At 40.1% G+C, this 19,682-nt stretch overlaps 13 protein-coding genes across 13 annotated transcripts; all 13 read right to left on the bottom strand.

Moving 5' to 3' along the window:
* Nucleotides 1–19: 19 nt before the first annotated feature.
* LSM04_009204 (Ribosomal protein L1/ribosomal biogenesis protein) lies at nt 20–835 on the bottom strand (the record flags this gene model as incomplete). The annotated part of the gene is made up of 1 exon (XM_067334169.1): nt 20–835. The coding sequence occupies one exon, from the start codon at nt 833–835 to the stop codon at nt 20–22; it is 816 nt and encodes a 271-aa protein (XP_067186495.1).
* A 234-nt stretch (nt 836–1,069) lies between these two features.
* On the bottom strand, nt 1,070–2,869 carry LSM04_006950 (uncharacterized protein; the record flags this gene model as incomplete). The annotated part of the gene is made up of 1 exon (XM_067334170.1): nt 1,070–2,869. One exon carries the CDS (start codon nt 2,867–2,869, stop codon nt 1,070–1,072), a length of 1,800 nt encoding a protein of 599 aa, XP_067186428.1.
* Nucleotides 2,870–3,014: 145 nt separating this feature from the next.
* LSM04_005059 (uncharacterized protein) lies at nt 3,015–3,404 on the bottom strand (the record flags this gene model as incomplete). Its single annotated transcript, XM_067334171.1, has 1 exon — nt 3,015–3,404. The coding sequence occupies one exon, from the start codon at nt 3,402–3,404 to the stop codon at nt 3,015–3,017; it is 390 nt and encodes a 129-aa protein (XP_067186357.1).
* A 427-nt stretch (nt 3,405–3,831) lies between these two features.
* On the bottom strand, nt 3,832–4,423 carry LSM04_008016 (uncharacterized protein; the record flags this gene model as incomplete). The annotated part of the gene is made up of 2 exons (XM_067334172.1): nt 3,832–4,136; nt 4,207–4,423. The coding sequence occupies 2 exons, from the start codon at nt 4,421–4,423 to the stop codon at nt 3,832–3,834; spliced, it is 522 nt and encodes a 173-aa protein (XP_067186455.1).
* A 424-nt stretch (nt 4,424–4,847) lies between these two features.
* Nucleotides 4,848–6,302, bottom strand: LSM04_001386 (Thioredoxin domain; the record flags this gene model as incomplete). The annotated part of the gene is made up of 1 exon (XM_067334173.1): nt 4,848–6,302. The coding sequence occupies one exon, from the start codon at nt 6,300–6,302 to the stop codon at nt 4,848–4,850; it is 1,455 nt and encodes a 484-aa protein (XP_067186225.1).
* Nucleotides 6,303–6,737: 435 nt separating this feature from the next.
* LSM04_009725 (Cytochrome b5-like heme/steroid binding domain) lies at nt 6,738–7,922 on the bottom strand (the record flags this gene model as incomplete). The annotated part of the gene is made up of 1 exon (XM_067334174.1): nt 6,738–7,922. One exon carries the CDS (start codon nt 7,920–7,922, stop codon nt 6,738–6,740), a length of 1,185 nt encoding a protein of 394 aa, XP_067186518.1.
* A 246-nt stretch (nt 7,923–8,168) lies between these two features.
* On the bottom strand, nt 8,169–9,296 carry LSM04_008880 (uncharacterized protein; the record flags this gene model as incomplete). The annotated part of the gene is made up of 1 exon (XM_067334175.1): nt 8,169–9,296. The coding sequence occupies one exon, from the start codon at nt 9,294–9,296 to the stop codon at nt 8,169–8,171; it is 1,128 nt and encodes a 375-aa protein (XP_067186486.1).
* A 211-nt stretch (nt 9,297–9,507) lies between these two features.
* LSM04_009173 (uncharacterized protein) lies at nt 9,508–10,302 on the bottom strand (the record flags this gene model as incomplete). Its single annotated transcript, XM_067334176.1, has 1 exon — nt 9,508–10,302. One exon carries the CDS (start codon nt 10,300–10,302, stop codon nt 9,508–9,510), a length of 795 nt encoding a protein of 264 aa, XP_067186493.1.
* A 1,043-nt stretch (nt 10,303–11,345) lies between these two features.
* LSM04_004564 (Eukaryotic translation initiation factor 3 subunit C) lies at nt 11,346–13,505 on the bottom strand (the record flags this gene model as incomplete). The annotated part of the gene is made up of 1 exon (XM_067334177.1): nt 11,346–13,505. One exon carries the CDS (start codon nt 13,503–13,505, stop codon nt 11,346–11,348), a length of 2,160 nt encoding a protein of 719 aa, XP_067186340.1.
* Nucleotides 13,506–14,221: 716 nt separating this feature from the next.
* On the bottom strand, nt 14,222–14,713 carry LSM04_007023 (uncharacterized protein; the record flags this gene model as incomplete). Its single annotated transcript, XM_067334179.1, has 1 exon — nt 14,222–14,713. The coding sequence occupies one exon, from the start codon at nt 14,711–14,713 to the stop codon at nt 14,222–14,224; it is 492 nt and encodes a 163-aa protein (XP_067186432.1).
* A 249-nt stretch (nt 14,714–14,962) lies between these two features.
* LSM04_008438 (Histone acetyltransferase domain) lies at nt 14,963–15,811 on the bottom strand (the record flags this gene model as incomplete). Its single annotated transcript, XM_067334180.1, has 1 exon — nt 14,963–15,811. One exon carries the CDS (start codon nt 15,809–15,811, stop codon nt 14,963–14,965), a length of 849 nt encoding a protein of 282 aa, XP_067186470.1.
* Nucleotides 15,812–16,078: 267 nt separating this feature from the next.
* LSM04_000278 (uncharacterized protein) lies at nt 16,079–16,453 on the bottom strand (the record flags this gene model as incomplete). Its single annotated transcript, XM_067334181.1, has 1 exon — nt 16,079–16,453. One exon carries the CDS (start codon nt 16,451–16,453, stop codon nt 16,079–16,081), a length of 375 nt encoding a protein of 124 aa, XP_067186195.1.
* Nucleotides 16,454–17,014: 561 nt separating this feature from the next.
* LSM04_000522 (PSP1) lies at nt 17,015–17,722 on the bottom strand (the record flags this gene model as incomplete). Its single annotated transcript, XM_067334182.1, has 1 exon — nt 17,015–17,722. The coding sequence occupies one exon, from the start codon at nt 17,720–17,722 to the stop codon at nt 17,015–17,017; it is 708 nt and encodes a 235-aa protein (XP_067186202.1).
* Between the last annotated feature and the right edge of the window lie 1,960 nt (nt 17,723–19,682).

The following is a 19,682-nucleotide window of genomic DNA, read 5'->3' on the forward strand; positions in this document are numbered from 1 at the left end:
CTTAAACGGCATTACTTGCTTATTCATTCTTCCTTCGCTTCTTTGTTGTAGGCTCTTCGTCTCCATTTTCCTGCACCTCACGGGGAATTCGGAATGTGTGAACAAATATTGGAAGGCCAGCACGTTTGCCCGTGTTGTTTGTTCCAGCCACACGTATGTGCAGGATATCCTCAAGAGTTGTTCCTTGAACGTGGTTAGTCATCTGCGCGAGAAAGGATTGAAGATTTTCGTGGAGTTGATCCAGTGAAAGACCAGTATGACCAATGCGGCACGTGACGGCATTGTGCCCACGGCGCTGAAATACCACAGTATTCACTGCTTTTAACAAATTTGCCTTGAATCCTCCACGTTGTGGCATCCAAACAGGTGGCTTTTGATGACCAAGGAACTCTCCAGTTAATTGGCGGGGGTACTTTTTGACACCAAACAAGATGAAGTGATCAAAGCTGTTAGCGAGAGCCCTTACCGCAACAGGATCCACAAATTTCATATTAAGCTTTTTTGTATCGATAACCTTTTTAATGCGTTGGGCAACTGAGTTTCCATCTTCACTTAGCTGTAAGACCTTATCCTTGTACTTTCTCTGAGGTGATGGGGTAACTACGCATATCGTCCCTGGTAATACTTCATGTGGGAGAGAAAAGTATAGAGGAACGCGATGAGCTGGCGGAGACACCAAAAAAGCCACTTCCACCTCCACGCTTCGAAAACTCTCTTGTGTGGAAGTTGTGAAGAGGTCAGCTATTGAATTGCTCTCTTTTGTAGCGTTGTCTTCACTTGAAAGAAACCCACAGAGCTTTTCCAGTGCCTCCTTGCTTCTGGGAGTCTCCAACATGAGTCTTTTCTTTCTGTTTTTATTTTTAATCCACTTCAACAGTGACAAAAACGAAGCAAATAATTAAAAAAAACAATAAAAGAGAATGTATGACAAAAGGTCTGTAGACTGCAACACTTTTAGAAGATTTCCATATTGGGTATTACAGTACTCTACATTAAAAAAAAAAATGGTAGAGTACGAAAAAAAAAGTAAGAGAAAGAAGAAAAGGCATCGGAAAATCCGATCTTATGCTTATGTGATAACAGCCAATGTTCCAGTCGGCAACGCCACGTGCACGACAGGGCTCATGTAATACTTATTGTTGGTTGCTTCATAAACAGGGTGAAGGCGAAGAGTTCCACTAACAAATACAGTAGCATTACGCTTCAGTGTATCCTGAACCTTAGCATTAATGTCACCCGAACAGTGGAGCGTCATTGTTTCTTCTTCTCCGCTTTCTTCACCCTGAACAAAGACCGTTACCTGAGAGACGTTTTCCAATGTTTGTGTGATATCCAGCACGCGACCGACAATTGTAATGTTACTTATGCACTGTGCATGAGGTATAAGTTCAGTTTCCGCCCATGAAGCACTAACGGCAGTTTTCATTCCAAAGGGGGATGTTGAGGATAGATCCACTGGACTTGGAATATATGCAGGTAAATCAGGAACATTACGACCTTGATGTTTACCTTTAGCTTTCTTTTCAACTTCAAGAACAATACCATGCTTAGCTTTACTGTGCATAGCTGCCCCATCGAAGGTGGTGAATTTTTTTCCACATGTTGGACATTCATGCTCTGGAACAGAGGCAGATTGATCCTGCTGAGTCTTTGATGCAATATTAGGAACTCCTACCGTCATAGGAAATGTAGAAGGAAATGTCGATCCAGTCTGAGCAAAAGGACTTACCACATCTGAGGCAGTAAATGGTGAGGCTTGTTGCATTCCAGGAACAGTAAACGGTGACGTCCCTGTAAACGGTGATGATTCAAATGGTGTAGCAACATCCTCAGAAGCGGAAGTGAAAGGGGAATTTACTTTCCCCATAAACGGGGAGTCACTTACAGCTGCGGAAAAAGGTGAGGAGACTTCGTTGGGATCAGAAACCTTTTGCTGTGGTGTATTCGGCGTTATTGTTTCCTTTGGTTCTTGTTGTTTCCCAAATAGTGGCAATTGACCGAATGGTGTAATTGGAGCTGTTACGGGTTCTTCTTCTTTTTGTTGTTGTTGCTGTTGCAACTGTTGAAGGGGTTTGCTTACCTCGCGCTGGGTGGCAGAGATCTTTGTAAACGGGTTATCAACCTTACCGGCACGAAACGGATTTAATGTATGATCAGGTGCCGCAGCAAATGGTCCGCTTAAGTCTACCTCCGTGAGAGCCTGATCTCCAACATAGGACTCATCTACCACAGCCCCTGAGACGACCTGCTCCAGTTTCTCAAAAGGATTATTACCCTGAGGAGCAACTGGTTCATAAAGTGGCTTCTCTGAAGCATCTGGACGCGCGGCAAAAACTTTCATTACCATTGTACTGTGAACAAATTTCCTCTCCAATCTGCTGAGTCCAACCTTGTCCCAGACCCCGAGGAGCTCTGTCATGGCGACTTCCGGTACCTCCCGATCAGGCTGGTGTAGGGGCTTTGGTGTGGGCCGTTGCCGACGAGGACGGCGCTCCTCGTCGTTGCCAAAGTTCCTCTCGACGGGGGCCATGAGTGGGGTGGGGTGAGGGGGGGGGGGGGTTTGAGGGGCAGCGGCGCTGTCCGTCCCGGGGCCGGGCCCAGCGGCCACCTCGCCCTCGCCGCCGTGCGCCTGCTGGAGGTGTAGACGGGCCGCCATCTCCAGGCGGAACGCCTTCATGCAGACCGTGCAGTGAAACTTTTTGTCGGTCGTTGACTGCAGACGCCGCTGGCAGCCCGCCACGGGAAGGGGGAAAACACCGCGGCGTAGACGTGAGGCCCCGCAACACAGCCTCGGAACCCGCGCAAGGCAGCGAACCCCAATAGCACTGGAGCTCTCCAACACCGCGCTACGAAGAAAAAATCGGTACATCCTCTTTTAAAGTAAGATAAAAGAAAAATAGAAGAGAAATTGAAGTGACTCCAATACCCCATATATTGTTTTCATCCTCCTATTGTTTTAAATTATTCTAGGAAAAGGAAATATTTAAAAATATCAATAATTTTTTTTTAATGCTTCACAGTTGTCTAAGAAGAACTAGTGAACCAAATTCTTCAGAAACCAACAATTCTGTGTCTTCCACATACGTACCGTGTATAGGGACGAACCTGGGTTTCTGGTACATTTTTGCCACCACATGCACAAGCGCGCCTTCCTTTATTTCAGATGTACAATACTCAAAAAATGGAACACCTCTACACTTTAGAGTTAATAGTTCCTGACTGCATATCGCCTTTTGGCCTGGTGATGGGGAGGCTGATAAACCACAGTCAGAGATCAGTAAACGGCATGACCATAAAGATTCTCCAAGGACCAATCCTCTACACGGAGAGCGCACAACTCCCACACAACAATGCGTCACAAAATGGGCCCAGCGACATGGCAGCGCTGCAGAGGGTAGGGACATTTACACTTCTAATCCCCATCGGTGAAAAATTAACACCAGAGCAGATGAGCGTAGAAGTAGCATAGCAGACACAGAGAGAGAAAAAAAAAAATAAAATAATAATAATAATAATAATAATAATAATAATGATAAGCAACCATGCCACATATCTGGCCAACTTCCCACACTCTCACCTTCTGTCAATATACTTACTCAGGTTTTTTTCTTCGAACCTCTATTTCTGTATTACTCCAGTGAGTATAAGATTGCATCTACATACAGCCACAAAACAGGAAACTAGTCTCACTGACCATATAATATATATATATATATATATATTTATTTATTTATTTATTTATATTTATATTTATAAAAAAACTGAGTGTCCCCCACAGGAAATTTTTCATTTCTTTTCGATGGAAACTTTCCTAGCAAAAAGAATACAGTTTTATTGTCTACGATAATGATTATAAGCCTCCCGAAACCTCATTGGCAATTCATGAAAGGGTGGTAGTGAAACGGTCCCCTCGCCATCAGATATCTCTACTGGCTGCTTAAGTTCGGGAGGCACAACGATACCCCGTTCCCAACATTCAACTGGATCCATTGCAAAAGGCGATGTATTATACCTGTATGCTATCATAAAAAATTTACTGGGATGGACAGGGCAATGTTGAGATTGATATTTTAGTTTTTCCCAGAATCTCAGAAACTCTTCACGGTAAATTTGTTTCTCAAGGAAGGTTTTGTTGCCTTGATACCTCTACCTTTTTCTGTCCCATCTCCTTCATAGCATCAATCTCCGGGGAGAAGAATGAGGAACGCCTCATCCATCGTTCCATGATTGCAAGTATTTCTTCTTCCTCACTTTCAATGGTGCAAAGTCTATCTGACTCCCCTGTAAGAATTGATCCAATACGTTCTTCTACACCAAGAGGGTTGTCAGGAACAGTTTTACATATATCCCCTGCTATCCGTTGACGATACGAGTTTGCGAGGTCTGTGACTCTACCATAAGAGACAACCGGTAGACTCTCCATGGTAGGGGTTTTATCCTCGCAACAAGAAAAGGAAAAAAAAGAGAGGACGCGTACGCACTTATCGCACAATCCTAAACCACAACTACAGAAAAGGTAAATATAAACAATAAACAACCAAGAGTAGAAAGAAGCAGAACCATTTTACTTGTATCACGCCCAAAACTTTCTACTCCCACCAGTAGAGATTCAACAAATAAAAAAAAATCAACAACTCTTAAAAAGTGAAACATCTGATGCGCACAGGAAATGGAAGACATCTTTTTTTTTAAATACGGCTAAACTTCTTTATTTTTTGTTTTTTTTTTTTTTTGTTTGTTTGTTTGCTTGATTCCCTTAAAAAAAAAGGCTCCTTGTTTTTAGTTTTTCTTTTTCTTTTAGCTTGAAAAACATAAAAAAAAAGAAAACAAAATAACATATTCTGTGTCTACAAATCACTTTTATCTTCATCGTTACGCGCTTCTTCCTTCTTTTCTTCCTTTGGAACAGATGTGTCCTTATTTTCATTAAAGGCTGAGCTGTGATCACGAATAAACTTGTATAGGTCATAGAAGGTGCGATCTCCGTTGTAGAGAATGGGTTTCCCCCCATTGGGAACGAAGTAAAGAGTGGGAAAACCAGTTACTTCAAACAAAGAACTGTCCACATCATTAGCAGTGGCATCCATTGCAGCAATTATAACATCTGAAGACTCAAATTCCTTCGCAAGTTTTGCATAAGTACCAGCAAAATTTTTACAATGTCCGCACCAAGGAGCAAAGAATTCAATTAGTACATCTTTTCCGGATGATAAATGTTTCTTGAGGGTTTTTCCAACAATAGTGGTAAGACCATCAACCGTCTCAACATTAGGAACAGGTTGTGATTTCAGTTCCGCAGTTGCATTTCCTTCGGCGTAGTTTACAATGAATTCCTCAATGGATTTCACTGTCGCCGGCTCTGACGTTGGAAGGACGTAGTGTTTCTCCCCCTTTGCAATAGCAAAAGCAGGATACGTAGCATTCTCTGGGACACCGAAGTTCTTCCACACAGGATACTGCACAATATCCACCCAAAGAATTGCCAAATGACGTCGCATTTTCTTTCCAATATCCAACAGTTTAGGCTTTAACTCCTTAGAAAGATCTTCATTGGGCTTCAGCATAACCCACCCCACCGCCTTTGATAATTCTGCGTACTTAAGGTAATTTGCAGGGCTGATTTCCGCAGCGAAAGGTACAACAGCAGTTTCAAGAAATTCCTTTAGATTATCCGCTTCCATATTTCCTTCATACACCTCCTTTTCACCATCTTTTCTGAAAACAACGATAGTTTCAGGCTTCTCACCGGGTAAAATTTCCGGTTTTGTTACGAGAGCAAACTTCATCTTCATTCGGAGGAGCTGAGCAGCTGAAAGAAGTGCTTTTGAAAGAGCTGACTCAGGGTCAGACGTCACGCCAACACACAGGACTTCGTTTTCTTCCTTCAGTTTTTCAACTTCTTCAGCTGTTGTTGGGTAGACGGCAGCTGGACCAACATTTGCTTTAATATACTTTACAATCGCATCACTTTGGCGAGCTCCTTTGTACGTTTCGATTTCCTTACCGTCTCGGAAGAGAATAATCGTAGGGAATCCCTTTATTGAGTACTTCTCGGCCAATTTAGTTTCCTTTGTGCAGTCAACGTCCACCATGACGGCCTCGTTTGGAATTTCCTTGGCAGCCTTTTCCCATTCGGGAGCAAGCTTCTGGCAGTGACCACACCACGGGGCGTAGAACTTGACAAGCGCGATCTCACCCTTCCTTATAACACTGTCAAAGTCATCAACTGTGGCGACCACGACATCAGTTGCATCAGCTCGGAGCAAACTGAGTAGAAAAGCAATCAAAAGTAAAAGACGCATTGTTCAAGCTTAAAAATAAAAAAAAACTAAGGTAGTAATGCAAAAAAAAAGAAAGAAAATGAGATAAATAGGTCGTATCAGTACAAATACAAAAAGAGAAATAGAGAATAGACATAAATCAAATACCGATTTATTGAATTGATCAACAACAATGGTGTTAAACAAGACATTTTAATCCTTTTATCTTAATAACAAAACCAGGCACATGTAATTTTTTCTTCTTACACCTTCATATATATATATCCTCTCATCATTCCCTCTTCACTTTATCAAGTGATGTTTTCCTTGTCTTTCACCCCAATTCCCACTCCTAGGCCTTCTCCTAGGTTGCACATTCTATACCACATGACAGGCAAAAACATAAAAAAAAAGATTTACCCCTATTTGGCATTAATAACTACTGAACAGATGTTACTAATTATGTTTGACCCTTTTTTACTTCTGAAAAGATTCAATTGGCTTTGCATTTTTCTTTAGAACGTTATAATTCATCCTTATGATTTCCATCACTCCACTAACATGAAATGGAAGTAAGTTTTCTTCAGAGAACTTCTTCAGCAGAGTACGAGCTGCTGGATACCGATAACGCGGCATTATGGGAAAAAGGTGATGCTCTAGCTGATACTGCATTCCACCGAAAAACCATTCAAAAAACATGTCAGAACAATGAACACCACGAGTTGTTCGATACTGATCCACAACAAAATGGTAATTATCATTCGACTCCAGTATTTCTTCAGTTTGATGATTTGCCGTTACTACAACTGCGACACAAAATCCACCCAATAAAGTACTACCAAGTGCGACTTTCCAGGGAAGACATGTCAACCACAAATAATTTAATACAATCAACAAACGCTCAACATTATTGCCACTTCCGAGTACAAATATTATAGATTGCATCCGCCAAGAGATGTATAGAAGAGAATACGCAAAGGGATAATATAAATGCTGGTAACGACGAAAAATATGATCTTCTTCGTCTTTTGGAGTCCATAAATACAATATGGGTTCATTATGAATATCAGCATCATGTTCTTTCCTGTTGGGAAATGTGTGATGCGTATTGTGTTTGTGAGACCACCAGCTTAGAGAAAATCCGTTGATCAGCCCACCAAGAGTAATGCCCAAAAAATGGCATAATTTGCCTCGACCATGTCCAAAATCATGGGCTAACCATCCTCCCTGCTGCATACCCAAACCAATCACAATTACCGAAATAAGAGGATATGAATAACTCAAAAAACTCCCAACAACACAAAGAAGGATAACAGGAATTATATTACGAGTAAAATCTATAAACCAATCCCGTTCAAACCAACCATCTTTTTCAAGCTGTTTTCTGAGTTTTTCAAATAAAAACGAAACTTCATCACGTGGTTTATCATTTTCTCGAAGAGGTAGTGCTTTCATCCTTTTTAGTTTTTGTATGGCCTCCTTTGAATGAAGCGAGTAAAAAACATCAGTTGCATCTTTATCGTGAAACTGATCACAAATCATAGCTCCTCCAGGGTGTGAATGCCTCCAAACAGTACAATCATACCAGTTCTCATTAATTCGTAAGATGCATTTTGGAATCTTACTCTGATACGTGTGAGGAGGAATAAGATCAAAAGTCATATCACCAATATTTTACCTGTACTTATGCGTTTAATAGTCTTTGTTCTTTATTTTTCCTTTATTTTTTTTTTTTTTTTGTGTGTGTGTGTCCTTATTTTAAATAAAATGAAAAGCAGTAAATAACTAAATAAATAACAAGAGTCATCGTTCTTATTAGCAAAAAAAAAGCCCAAATAAAAAAGTAATTCTAGTAAAACAAGACAATGATGCTAAATAACACATAAAACGCTAATTTTCAGAATACCTTTAGCGTCCCTCTCCAAGTGTCGCTACCAATGAGTCACACAAAGACTTAAGCTTCCGGTTTTCTTCCTCAATTCTATTGCTTTCGCGCTGCTGAACATGAACTTCACGTCTAAGATCTCTTAATTTCTGTGCATTTTTTTCCATTTCATTATTCATACTACTTCTTAGTTCTTCTGTCATCCGTTGAAGTTTGTTTTTCTTGGCATGAAAGAGTTTTAACTGTTCACGGAGATGATCTTTTTCTATTTCTAAATCAGGGGATCCTTGTAACGCACCATTTGCTGAGACGGCAGCTTCTCGTTTGTGGTCACCACTCTGAACAGTATCAGAGGAGTATTTGGTGTGGCGAAGGGTGTCCCAGAGCTTCTGATTTGCACTTTGAATGCTTTCAATCTCTTCTTGAAGCATTTTGCGTTCGGCTTGAATTTCCTCAACAACATTAAGAGTTTTCTTTTCCTGATTCTCACGCAGTAACGATAGGTTTTTTTGGGAATCGAGTACAAGTTCATTTGCTCGCTGCTTTTTTAGTTCAATAATAGCTGCAATTTCACGTTTCTTTCTTAAACAGTATCCAAAAGCCTTTTCACGCTCTCGTGATAGCTCACGGAAGGCTTTAAGAACTTCTCGTGCTCTATTATCTTCTTCAGGTAAAACACGTTGAACACTACGAGTCAACGATGCATGTAGTTTATCCAACATTGATAAAAGACTCACAAAGGTAAGTCTCTTTCGGGTATCCACATCTTTACTACTCCCATTTAGCATTTCCACTTGATCCCCGATACTCTCAATTTGACTCTGTATCTCTCTAAGACCTTCATCCGCCTCTGATATTTCTCTCACGTATGTATCGCGTTGTAGGTGATTCTCGAATATTTCTGGAATTCTTCCTCGTTCTGTCCGTACTACAGTATTCTCCCTTTCTGCGTTCTCAAGCTGTTCTTGAACCACCTTTAATTCCCTTTCACTCTCCTCTACAGAAGTTACGGCTTCAGCGACGCGTAATGAAAGTGATTCCATTCCTTGACTTCGCTCATGCAAGAGTTTCTCTTGGGCAGCAAGAGCATCTTCTATTTCCTGCAACTGCGTTCTTAGCTCCCTTACAGCAATTATTTGCCTTTCTTCCATTTATTTCGAACTTTTGTTTTGATGAATGTGTGTACCTATCATCATTATCAAAAAAAAAAAATAAAAATACAAAGGAAGTTTACAAACACCACAGAAAAAATAAAAATAAAAAATAAAACGTCAACAAATTAATGACCGCAGAAGCAAAGGAGGAAAAGAAAAACAGGAATAATATGCATTAAGAATGTCTTCACAACCTAATATAAACGCGTCACCTTAGTCGGAGTGCAAAAGCATAATGGAGACCCATAAGGCACCTACGTTCCTCCACAATAAAATAACGAGCATCTTCTTTGATCCAACTATTGTAGTCATGGGTCAGATGCATTGAGCTTGCTGTTAAAGAATTAAACCAGCGAATAAATGATGTGAGTATAGGCCACGATGGCTTCCCAAAATCCATGAGAAGGATGTGACCATCTTTTTTGACGTACATAGCGGCAGAATTTAACATATGACGTGCTCCTTTTTGATCCTTGTTAAGCAATTCATTACGGATTACAACTGTATCATATTTTTGAAAATCTGGTATTTCAATTTTACTCCGCTCTATTGTATCAAAGGTTATTGTGCTTCCAACCCAATTGTGATCATTTTTTACCATAAAGTCTAAAGTCATATCTTTACGTCTCCTTTCCTGATCTGCTTCGGAAAGAAGATCATTTATTTTATAACGTCCATCATCAACACCTTTATGCTCTATGATGAACTCCACACGAACTGCCTTGGACATTTCGTAAAAAGCCACATCCTTCGTATCCGCTATTTTTGGTGTTAGATCTAAAACTCGACCTATACAATACGTTTGGTACATTTTTCTTAACGAGCGATACATTAATCCTTGTGGTACCATACTAAGTGTCCAAACGACGGCGGCACCTCCTATACACGTCGCGAAAAACACATTTCGACCTTGTACTATTTTCGCGTATTTATCCTTGGGTATAATAACAGGTTCATAACCAATTCCTGTTCCCCCATCCGCGTCTAGGATTTTTTTTTGCATCCCGAGACAACCTTCAAGAAACAAAACTGTTCCGTCAGAAAAAAAAAAAAAACAGAGCCTGAAAATAAACCACCAAATAAGCAAATAAACAAACAAAAAAACGAAATAAGAAATCGCATCAGGGAACAAAGGTGAAAAACCTCTGGTTATAGAATTAACTAAAACCATTTATTAAGTTATTCTTTTTTTTTCTCCTTTCGTCTCATCTTTCAGTTTGTCCTCGCAACATGAATCTCCAGTACCACAGCGTTAACGGTTCTACAGGCAACCCATCAAACCACTCCATTCTATAATGTGACAACCATTGCAAACAAGCTATAGATCCGAGAAAAATAGAACACAACCATTTTGATGTCCTATCAAAGATAAGGAAGCCAAAAGCAACCCCCAAAATGGAACCAGGATAAGGATTCCAGTTCCCCAGTATATAATACTCACTCGCCCTTTTCCCTATCTGACCTTCCACTGAGCGAATATCTTTAAAAAACTTTGAGCAAGGCCTTTGGTCATACAAAGACCACGAAAGTTCAAACGAATATAGCGAACCCACTAGTGCACCTAAACACCTCAAATAAATGCCCCTCGAAGAACCCGTTGAGAGAAATCCACAAAATGCACCAACGGCTAAGAAATATGACCCCACTGGGTTAAACGTACTGTTAATTGTCCGACAAAGGATAGCGCGTTCCCCAATGTTTTGAGCATAATTTTACTTTTCTATTTTCTTAAGAAGTTGAAGAAAGGCAAGCTCTTCTAGTGCGGACATTAAATGAATTACGCTGAAAAAAAAAAAGAAAAAACGAAATAAATAAATAAACAATAATAATAATAAGAAGAATAAGAATAATAACAATAACAATAATAACACCAATAGGAAGAGGGAGAAGCACCAATAACAAAAAAAAAACAAGTGATTAATTAATTTCCCTTACCTTGACACACCAGATGTCGATTACGTGGAAGAAGAATTTCGGTACTTAATATTCACTCTCTGCTTCAAATTTAATGATCTTACCTTTAATGGTGGTTATGTCTTTCCTTATTTAACGGCCTCCTCTACCACGGCCGCGTCCGCGTCCACGACCTCGTCCTCGTCCTCCCCTGTATTCACTGTCTCGTACACGCTTCTCAGAATACTGTGCAACCTCAACGACACTTTCTGACGTCCCTTCCACAAGATACTGAAGCCAAGAAGCATTGCTTCGGTCAACGTGAAGGAATTGGTCTTCCCTGTCCCAGAAGGCTATGAGAGAACTGTTATTTTCTGAGATAACGTCGTTAATGACACATTTAACTTCATTTTCAGTTAGCTCATACTTCTTCATCATCATATTCACAGATATTGTGGCAAAATTGCATCTGTTATTATAACAGAAGATACGGAGAGCTGCTTCCTTCAAGTGCTGCAAAAAGGTTTTTAAAGCTTCTTCACCATTTGGCATTGTCGACCATGCACCCATATTTTTTACAACCTCACTGGCTTTAACGTAATCACCAAGTTTTAAGGCGTTATAGGCAGCTGTGACTTGCTCTCTGAATTCCACTGGTTCTCCCATTAATGGTTGATAAGCCATTTGGTTTATAACTCTGTAAAAATAGCTTTGATGACGGCTTCCCTCATAGGGGTTTTTGGACTCCTTTACTGTATCTACCACCAAAGTAGAAAGCATAGTGGCAAGTTCCAAATGGGCGTGTGGAATATAGGCATGCGGAGGCACCAGCAAATCACGATACTTCAACTCTTCTTCTTCATTCGCCTTGACGTGATCTGGAAGTCTCTGACTGATCAGAACATCGTGGTTTCGATTAGACCACAAAGGGCTGAGAAGGTTGTAAGTTTGCACAATATCACCTGCTGCAAAGGAAGCCAAACCCAATTGGGCAATAACTCGATCATACAAAATGGCAAGATGGACAGATCTTTCTACAACACCATCCACACCAGAGCGAAGAACAAGATCACGTCCTTCACGGTACTTTCCTTCCAACCCCATCTGGTACGCAAGATTTAGTAGAGCACGACACTTCATTTCCTCATCTCCTATAAGTAGGAATTCATGATAAATATTACGTACAGTTTCAACGACCGAGGTGGTAACCATATTACGTTTCTGACCAGGCATTTTGTGATACAGTATGTCATGAGCCTGCTGACGTCTTGTGCCAAGAATATCAACAAGAATTTGACAACATATTGTTTTTCCACGTCTGCGTTGTTGATAGTATCCAAGTACACAATCAGTTAGGTCCACTAGGCGATTTTCCAATTGAATTACTTCGAAATAGTCATCTGTGGCACCAACCTTAAATTGTGTGATACGCTGCAAGTGCATTTGCAGTCTGAGTAACAGACCACACAATCCACCTGTAATACAGGCACGATTATTCGCGGGCACAACTGAAAAATCTTCTCTTACAGTTATTGTAGGATTTTCAATCATGAGAGTATAGCATGTATTTGCAGCGTTAAAAGACTTCATCCAAGTTCCAGTGGTAACGTGGGGGAGACGGTTATCTTCCTCAAGAAGAGCATCCGCAAGAATGCCCAATGCCGTTATTTGAAGAGCTGTGTAAGCTTTTACCTTGCATTCTTGAACTAGTTTTTGATATCTAGTTGCCTTTTTTCCTTTTAGAGTTACTGACTGCTGCAATTCTTGTATGATATCCTCCTCAGTTAACTCCTTTTCCTCCTTTTCCTGTCTTCTATCATCACTTTCCTCTTCACTTCCTTCTTCATGCATCCTTTCGATATCATCCTTGTACATTTCATTCGTTTCATGGAGGGACTTGATAAGTCTTTTTAGGCTGTAAAAATCTTCTGCTTTTTTGAAAGTCTCTTTCTCACCCATCTTTTCTGAAAGATCAGGAGTATTTTGGAGACACTCCAAAAATGGCAAAGGAGCCGATTTGAACTTTTCCTTGTGCAGTGCTGCTTTCAGTTGCAGCTGCACAAAGGCTTTTTCCGCTTCAAACCATGATGCTTCACCAACGTTGAAATCAAAAAGGTCACTTAGAGTTTGAATTTCGTTTAGAGATTTCTCATTCCGGGAGAGCACAACATGCTTTTCATCCGCATCCTCATCGTCAGAAACCTCAAACCACTTGGGGTCGATCTGGGCCACCTTCCGTTCCACCTGATCATCTTGATAGATGACCTCGTCCAGGCTATCATCACTGTCACTGACGTCGAAGAAATTGCTCATTGCGTATTAAACCTACTTTAATGTGGAAAACAACAACAACAACAACAACAACAACAAGAAAAAGAAAAAGAAGGAAAAACAATGAAAAGTGAGTAGAATATGAAAAGTAGAATTAGATTATTTCTTTTTCTCCTAATGCTCATTAGATGTCGTAAAAGTTTTTTTTAATTTAAATCATCCAGAAAGAAACAGGAAGAAAAAAATTAGTAAATGGGGAAAAAAAAACTGCTATTCTGTGCCCAGAACTTTCTGTGTACAATGTGATGAAATTGATGGCAGCAAAGGAATGAGATGCAGCAGAATTTTTTGGGGAGGAGGGTGGGAGTAGCACCCTCTCATCGTCCACATCTGCTGCATCAGAATTGTGACTAAACTGCTACCTGAAGACCGCGGTACTCCCTTTCTACGCACCATAGATACCACACACACACACACTCTCTCTCTCTCTCTCTCTCTTTCTCTCTCTCCCTCTTCCTCGCTTCACCACCGCTTGGTTTGATTAGATGTCATCATATGCACAATCTCCGCAGCCTTCAAATGAAGAGGATGGGTTCAATACAGAGAGTAACCGGTCCACAAAAAGGGAAACATATCTCAATACAAAATCAGTTCTCTCTATTGTCATCCAGTTCTCTTCTTGCATCTGACGTACTTCCTTTAATATATGTTTAATATGCATGATAAAACTTTCAAAGGAGAAGAAGGGAGAAAGAAAATCAAACCTGTTTCAGATATAACACCAATACAGGTTTACCATTGTAACATATGCGTCCATCAAGCAATCGTTTGACTGCTATCGAAATCGTCTGATTTTCAAATGAAGCTACTGTTGTACTTGGATCAATGTTTTGAATCTCATCTACTCCCTTCACATGTCTTAAATTTAATTCCACCCACAAAGATGAAGCTCCACGCACAATCAAATATGGCGAAGGCCTATACGTTACCGTCCATCCGGGTATGTCGGATGCAGGAGGAGCTGTAATACTAACCTCTATTGGCTCACCAAAAAGCAAAAACCCATTCATTTTTAGGTACGCATCCTGCGCAGATGCAGACTCTACATATGACACCAAAGCCTCACCACGTGGCGCATCAAGGAGAACATCATATAAAGCACCGTATTCGCCAAAACATCGCAAAAGCGTAAGCCTACAAAACTCCACACCAAAAGCAAACTTAAGACCCCGAATTCGTAATATCTCCATTTTTTTCTTCAACCTTCGCAGAATTCATAGCACAGAAAACAAAAAAAAAACAAGAGCTTTCCTGTTAAAATATAAATACAGAAAACCAAGAGAAAAAATAATCAGGCTAGCAACACACATTTTACTTTTTTTGAATAACACCCATTCCAAGGTAAAAAAAAAGATATATATACTTCTATGAAAAATAAAATCCAGAATTACTACAAAAAAAAAAATAGAAATTGTAGCAAAAACAAGAGAAAACAACAACTAAAAGAGTGTAATCCACAAAAGCGATTTTGTATTTATTCTCTTGTTTTTTTCGACTTTGCTTATAATATCACGAGGGAGACATATCAATGGACTTTGTTTTGTCAAGAAAACAACGGCGTTAAGATGACTAAGGGTGACAACCACATCTTCTATCGTCATTCCACTTTCTTCAGAAAGTGAACTTATAGTTACTGGAAGTCCCCTTTTATTCAGAGAGGAGATTGCCCGCAAGAGTTCCTCTCTCCACATTCTTTTAAATATTTTTTTTCCGGCGGTGCTTAATGGTCTTTCAGGGGTTCCTGCAAGTCCTTCCATTCTTCCCATTTCATATGATAACTCAATCAGAAGAGCCCCATATCCTTTAGAACGATAAGGCGGAAGAACCATCAAGCAAGAAAGTGAATTGTCACACGTCACACTTCTTCTCCATTCTTTACTGAAATACCCGACAAAATGATATCCATAATCATCCATCTCAAAAAGCGCCAAAAAAGCAAAAAAATGCAAATCATCCAAAGTAGTTTTTTCCTCCAAAAAAAATTTAGATATCCGGGCAATTCTTCGCGTAAATGGAACCGAAGTTGGTTTTCGTCCGTCAATTTCAAATATAGCGCAACATTTCTTTCCACACCGATACACCTCATCGCCTGGTATCCAATATCGATATGGACAAACTTCGGTGTGCTCCCGTAGCTCATCCTTTGTCGCAAGGCATGAAAGGCACGACTCACACAAAAAGACTTTTCTCATATCAAGAAGATCTAAACAACTACTAAAGACATGTTCGACTGTATATTGTCGAAATAACGTTTTCACAGTAATATCATTTGACCTTTCGCGCTTCATTACAGTCCTAATAAAAAACAGAAATAAAAATAAAGAAATCAAAAAGAAAACACAATCCTTGTAGCACAAATCAAAACGAAATATACAGTCACAGAAATAATAAAAATGGAAAAAAAAAAAACAATACAGAAAAATTTATGCTACATACCAACTGTTCCGATCACACAATAATTCTGAATGTAATAAGGGTTCAGAAAAAAAAAAAAAAACCTACCTATATATAAAACTATTCCTAGGAGTAACCCCATCCCCAAATCCCCAAATTTACTAGTGATGCCCTAAATCTACAGCACCAGGTGAGGGCCTGAGAGTCGCTGGTCCAGCTGCATAGCCCTCACCAATGTCAAAAGCAAAGTCCCACGGCTTCCGATCTTCCTTGCGCCACCCATAGTCAAGATGACTCGGTCCACCTCCTGAAATGTCATCAAGCTTGGCCCAAAAATTATCATACATGATGGCACTGATAATCAAAAAAGGGCCTGCAACACAAAGAGCACTCCAATAATTCTGCCCTGGTTTGTGATAAACCTCGCTTGTCCAAAATCCTACACCGCGAAGACCGAAGTTTGGACGTGCTTTGGCCTTTGCATTAAAGGCATTAATGTACGAGCGTTTACTTACAGACGAAGCAGATCGAAACATCTTACCTTACTTTTGCTCCCTTATAAACAAATTCGATCAAAATATAGTAAAAAATTTAAAAGACCAAAACAAAACAAAAGTACATCAGGGGAAACTAACTCCATGAGTTAAAAGAAAGGAATATATGTATATATATTAATATGTTTATATTAATAAATTGCATAAGAAAAAAAAAAAGAAAGTAGTTTAGAAAACACAAATGCATAAAGACATAGAAAAAAAAAAATGCTGGATGCTCCGGAAAAAAAAAATCCCTTGTGAAAAATAATTCAGAAAAAAAAACCTCAATGGAAATAAAAAGAAAGTTCTAAAAACAAAAGTCTCTTCTATAATTGACGTCTGTGCATAGCCCCCCAAAATGCTTCTCTTTGGAGCAAGCAGGGGTCGCACAAAGGCGGAATTTTGGAAATACATTTTCTCAGTGTGGTTTAAAAACATCTAATTTCAGAAATTTTGTTTGATTTTTTTTTTTTTACCTCACAAGGACCCCCCGTTTTTTTTTTTTTCTTTATCAGGTAAATCCTTGTATTCCCTCCCGAACGCACTTCATTGCCCCTTTTTCTAATCTTGCATCCTCACCTTCTCCATCCAGATTCGACATCCAAATTCCCTGTAAAGTTCTTTCAGGAGTTGAACAAAGTCGATTCGTGCTTTAGCGGTATAATAGAATGTGAGCTTTTTCTTATCAAATTGGTACTCAGCATGACGTATCTCCATATCAAATCCATGATGTTGAACTCGTTGCTGACAAAAAGAAACAGCAAGAGCCTCATCCTCTTTGAGATCAGTTGCCCAATAATCCACCTCTCGCTGTGTTGCGTGTCGAAGAATGCTCCCCGTTGGGCCAGAACGTTCCACATATGTCTGACAATTTTCAGTGTTCACACGAATAACAACTCCAATATCGATTCCCCTGTCACCTTGAACAACAACGTATTGACCTTTGGTAGCAACAAAGGGAGAGGAAAATTCCTTTTGGTGACACTTAAATTGTACAAGTGCATTGCAAACTGGAGGTTTTGTCGGTGTTGGTGGAGCGTCTTCCCTCTCAAGGAACAAATCTTGTGATGCAGGAATTCTTATGGAAACCAACGTCTCCGGAAAAGATGTTGTGCTTAATGGCACCGAAGGCTCTACGAGACACTTCCAGCCGTAGGGATTATGACGTTTTATAGGAACTGTTCCTGGTCGCGTGACGACAGCTGCCCCAAGAGCCTTCCCGTTAAGAGGGACTTGAACATTGGTGATATCTGCAAGAGATGAGAACATCTTGGCTTAGAGATAATCTCCTTTGCAAGCACAAAATAATAATAATAATAATAATAATAATAATAATAATAATAATAATAATAATAATAAACAAAAGAATAAAAGAAGAAAAAAAAACATATAAGTGGTAGTAACCTGAGCCATTAACAGATATATATCCACTCAAGTTATCTTCTCAAAGGTAAAAGAAAAAAAAAATAAGTTTACAGTTAAAATTAAGCACACAAAAAACAAAAAAAAACATACTTAAAACAAAAAACACATGTTCAAAGGAAAAAAAAGATTCTTACAAAACAGAAGGATTAGAGAAACACCATACCACAGCAGGCCCGCTTTTTCTTCGCACAACACACTTCTATTCGACATCACAGAAAATTAACGCAACTACTCGCCTTCCGCAGTGACAAAAGGAACGAAAAAAAAAAGACAAAAAAAACCAAACCACAAAACCAAACCACAAAACCAACCCCAACCACGAGAGTAAAAATACCCCGGGGGACCCGGAGCCATACAAATCGCAAACAAAGACAAGAAATCACGACCCCCAAAAAACCAAAAAATCATTAATTTTCTGTTCGCGACTTTGCGACCGCCTCACCGACCCGCACCGACAACGAAAACCCCGGACCGCGCGAAACGACACGCCCCTCCACCAAAAGAAGCCAACCACCGGCACAAAAGGGCAACCGATATGAAAATAACGAATGGCGCGCGCGAGCCCCCCACGCCGAGGCACGGCCCATCGGGATTTGGTGTCTGGGTTTAAACGTGGGCCGGCGCGGCGTTTGCCGAGGTGTGTTTCGCGCATTCCTTCGGAAGGCTTCGCCGGAGGATCGGTGGCTGGATCCCTTTTCTGGCTGTTGGTGCGGCGGTTCGGGTGGCAAAGAAATGATGGGAAAATACTAAATGCTACTTTTTTATATATTTTCGTTACTCTGCCCACATGCTAAATTTATTACTGAGTTGTGGGAGTCTTTGGGCGGAGAGGGGAAATTCTAAAAAAAAAAGACAACAGAGATTCCCACTCTGCGTGAAGGGAAGGTGTTGAAAACTATTCTGTTTCTTGCTGCTCCCCAAGGGGGATCTCTGTTTGAAACAGGGGACAAGCCAAGAAAAAAAAACATTATCTGCTTCTCTCTTTATTTATTGCACTTTATAGGCTCAGCAAAGAACACGGTAAATAACATCAGGGATACTTTTACTTGGTGCACTGTCATTGAACTTTGGATCCTTTGGAATTCCAATGGAAGTTATAAAGAAGAGGTGAAGAGTTCGGGATTTGACTCTTCTGCTGGTTTTATTTATTCCTCTTTTGGTGTTGGATGTCATTTGGCTCTGTCACCCTCTGTTGGGTGCAATTAATGGATACGGTAAATGGCAGATGGCTGTTGTTCTCTTCCCTCGGTGGGTGTCAATAATGGGTGATGCCATGATGATTCCAACATGAATTGTTCAAAGAGTGGGAAGTGTATCCTGTTCTCCTTAACGGTGTGGCTCGTTATTATTGACCATAGTGTGTGTGGGGTGTAGTGGCTGGCAGATCAGGACCCCAGCGGACAGTAAAAAATACACAGTCAGAAACAAACAATATGAATGCGTGGGGTTTTGGGTATTGGGAGTTGTGAAACAAAAGTGGACAAAGAAACAAACAGAGGACACGACACCATGAAAGCAAAAAAAACGAGACACCAACCACCGGAAATTATGGCAGGGTATATTGTATTACACATTTAGTTTTGGTATACTCATTCTTTTCTCATGGTTACAATCACGCACTCTAAATAAATACGCATTTAATCATGTTTTCAACCACTGTGGTTTATTTTCTGCACATGAGAAAATGTGCGAAACCACAATCGTGCTGTAAGAAGTAAGGGTGGAATGAATGGACTTGTGATGAAATCCAATAATGATTTATAGATGTGTATGTGTGTGTGTGTGTGTTTTGTAAATTCTACAA

The sequence above is a fragment of the Trypanosoma melophagium genome (genome assembly GCF_022059095.1).
Source record: "Trypanosoma melophagium isolate St. Kilda chromosome Unknown ctg7segment1, whole genome shotgun sequence".
NCBI lineage: Eukaryota > Euglenozoa > Kinetoplastea > Trypanosomatida > Trypanosomatidae > Trypanosoma > Trypanosoma melophagium.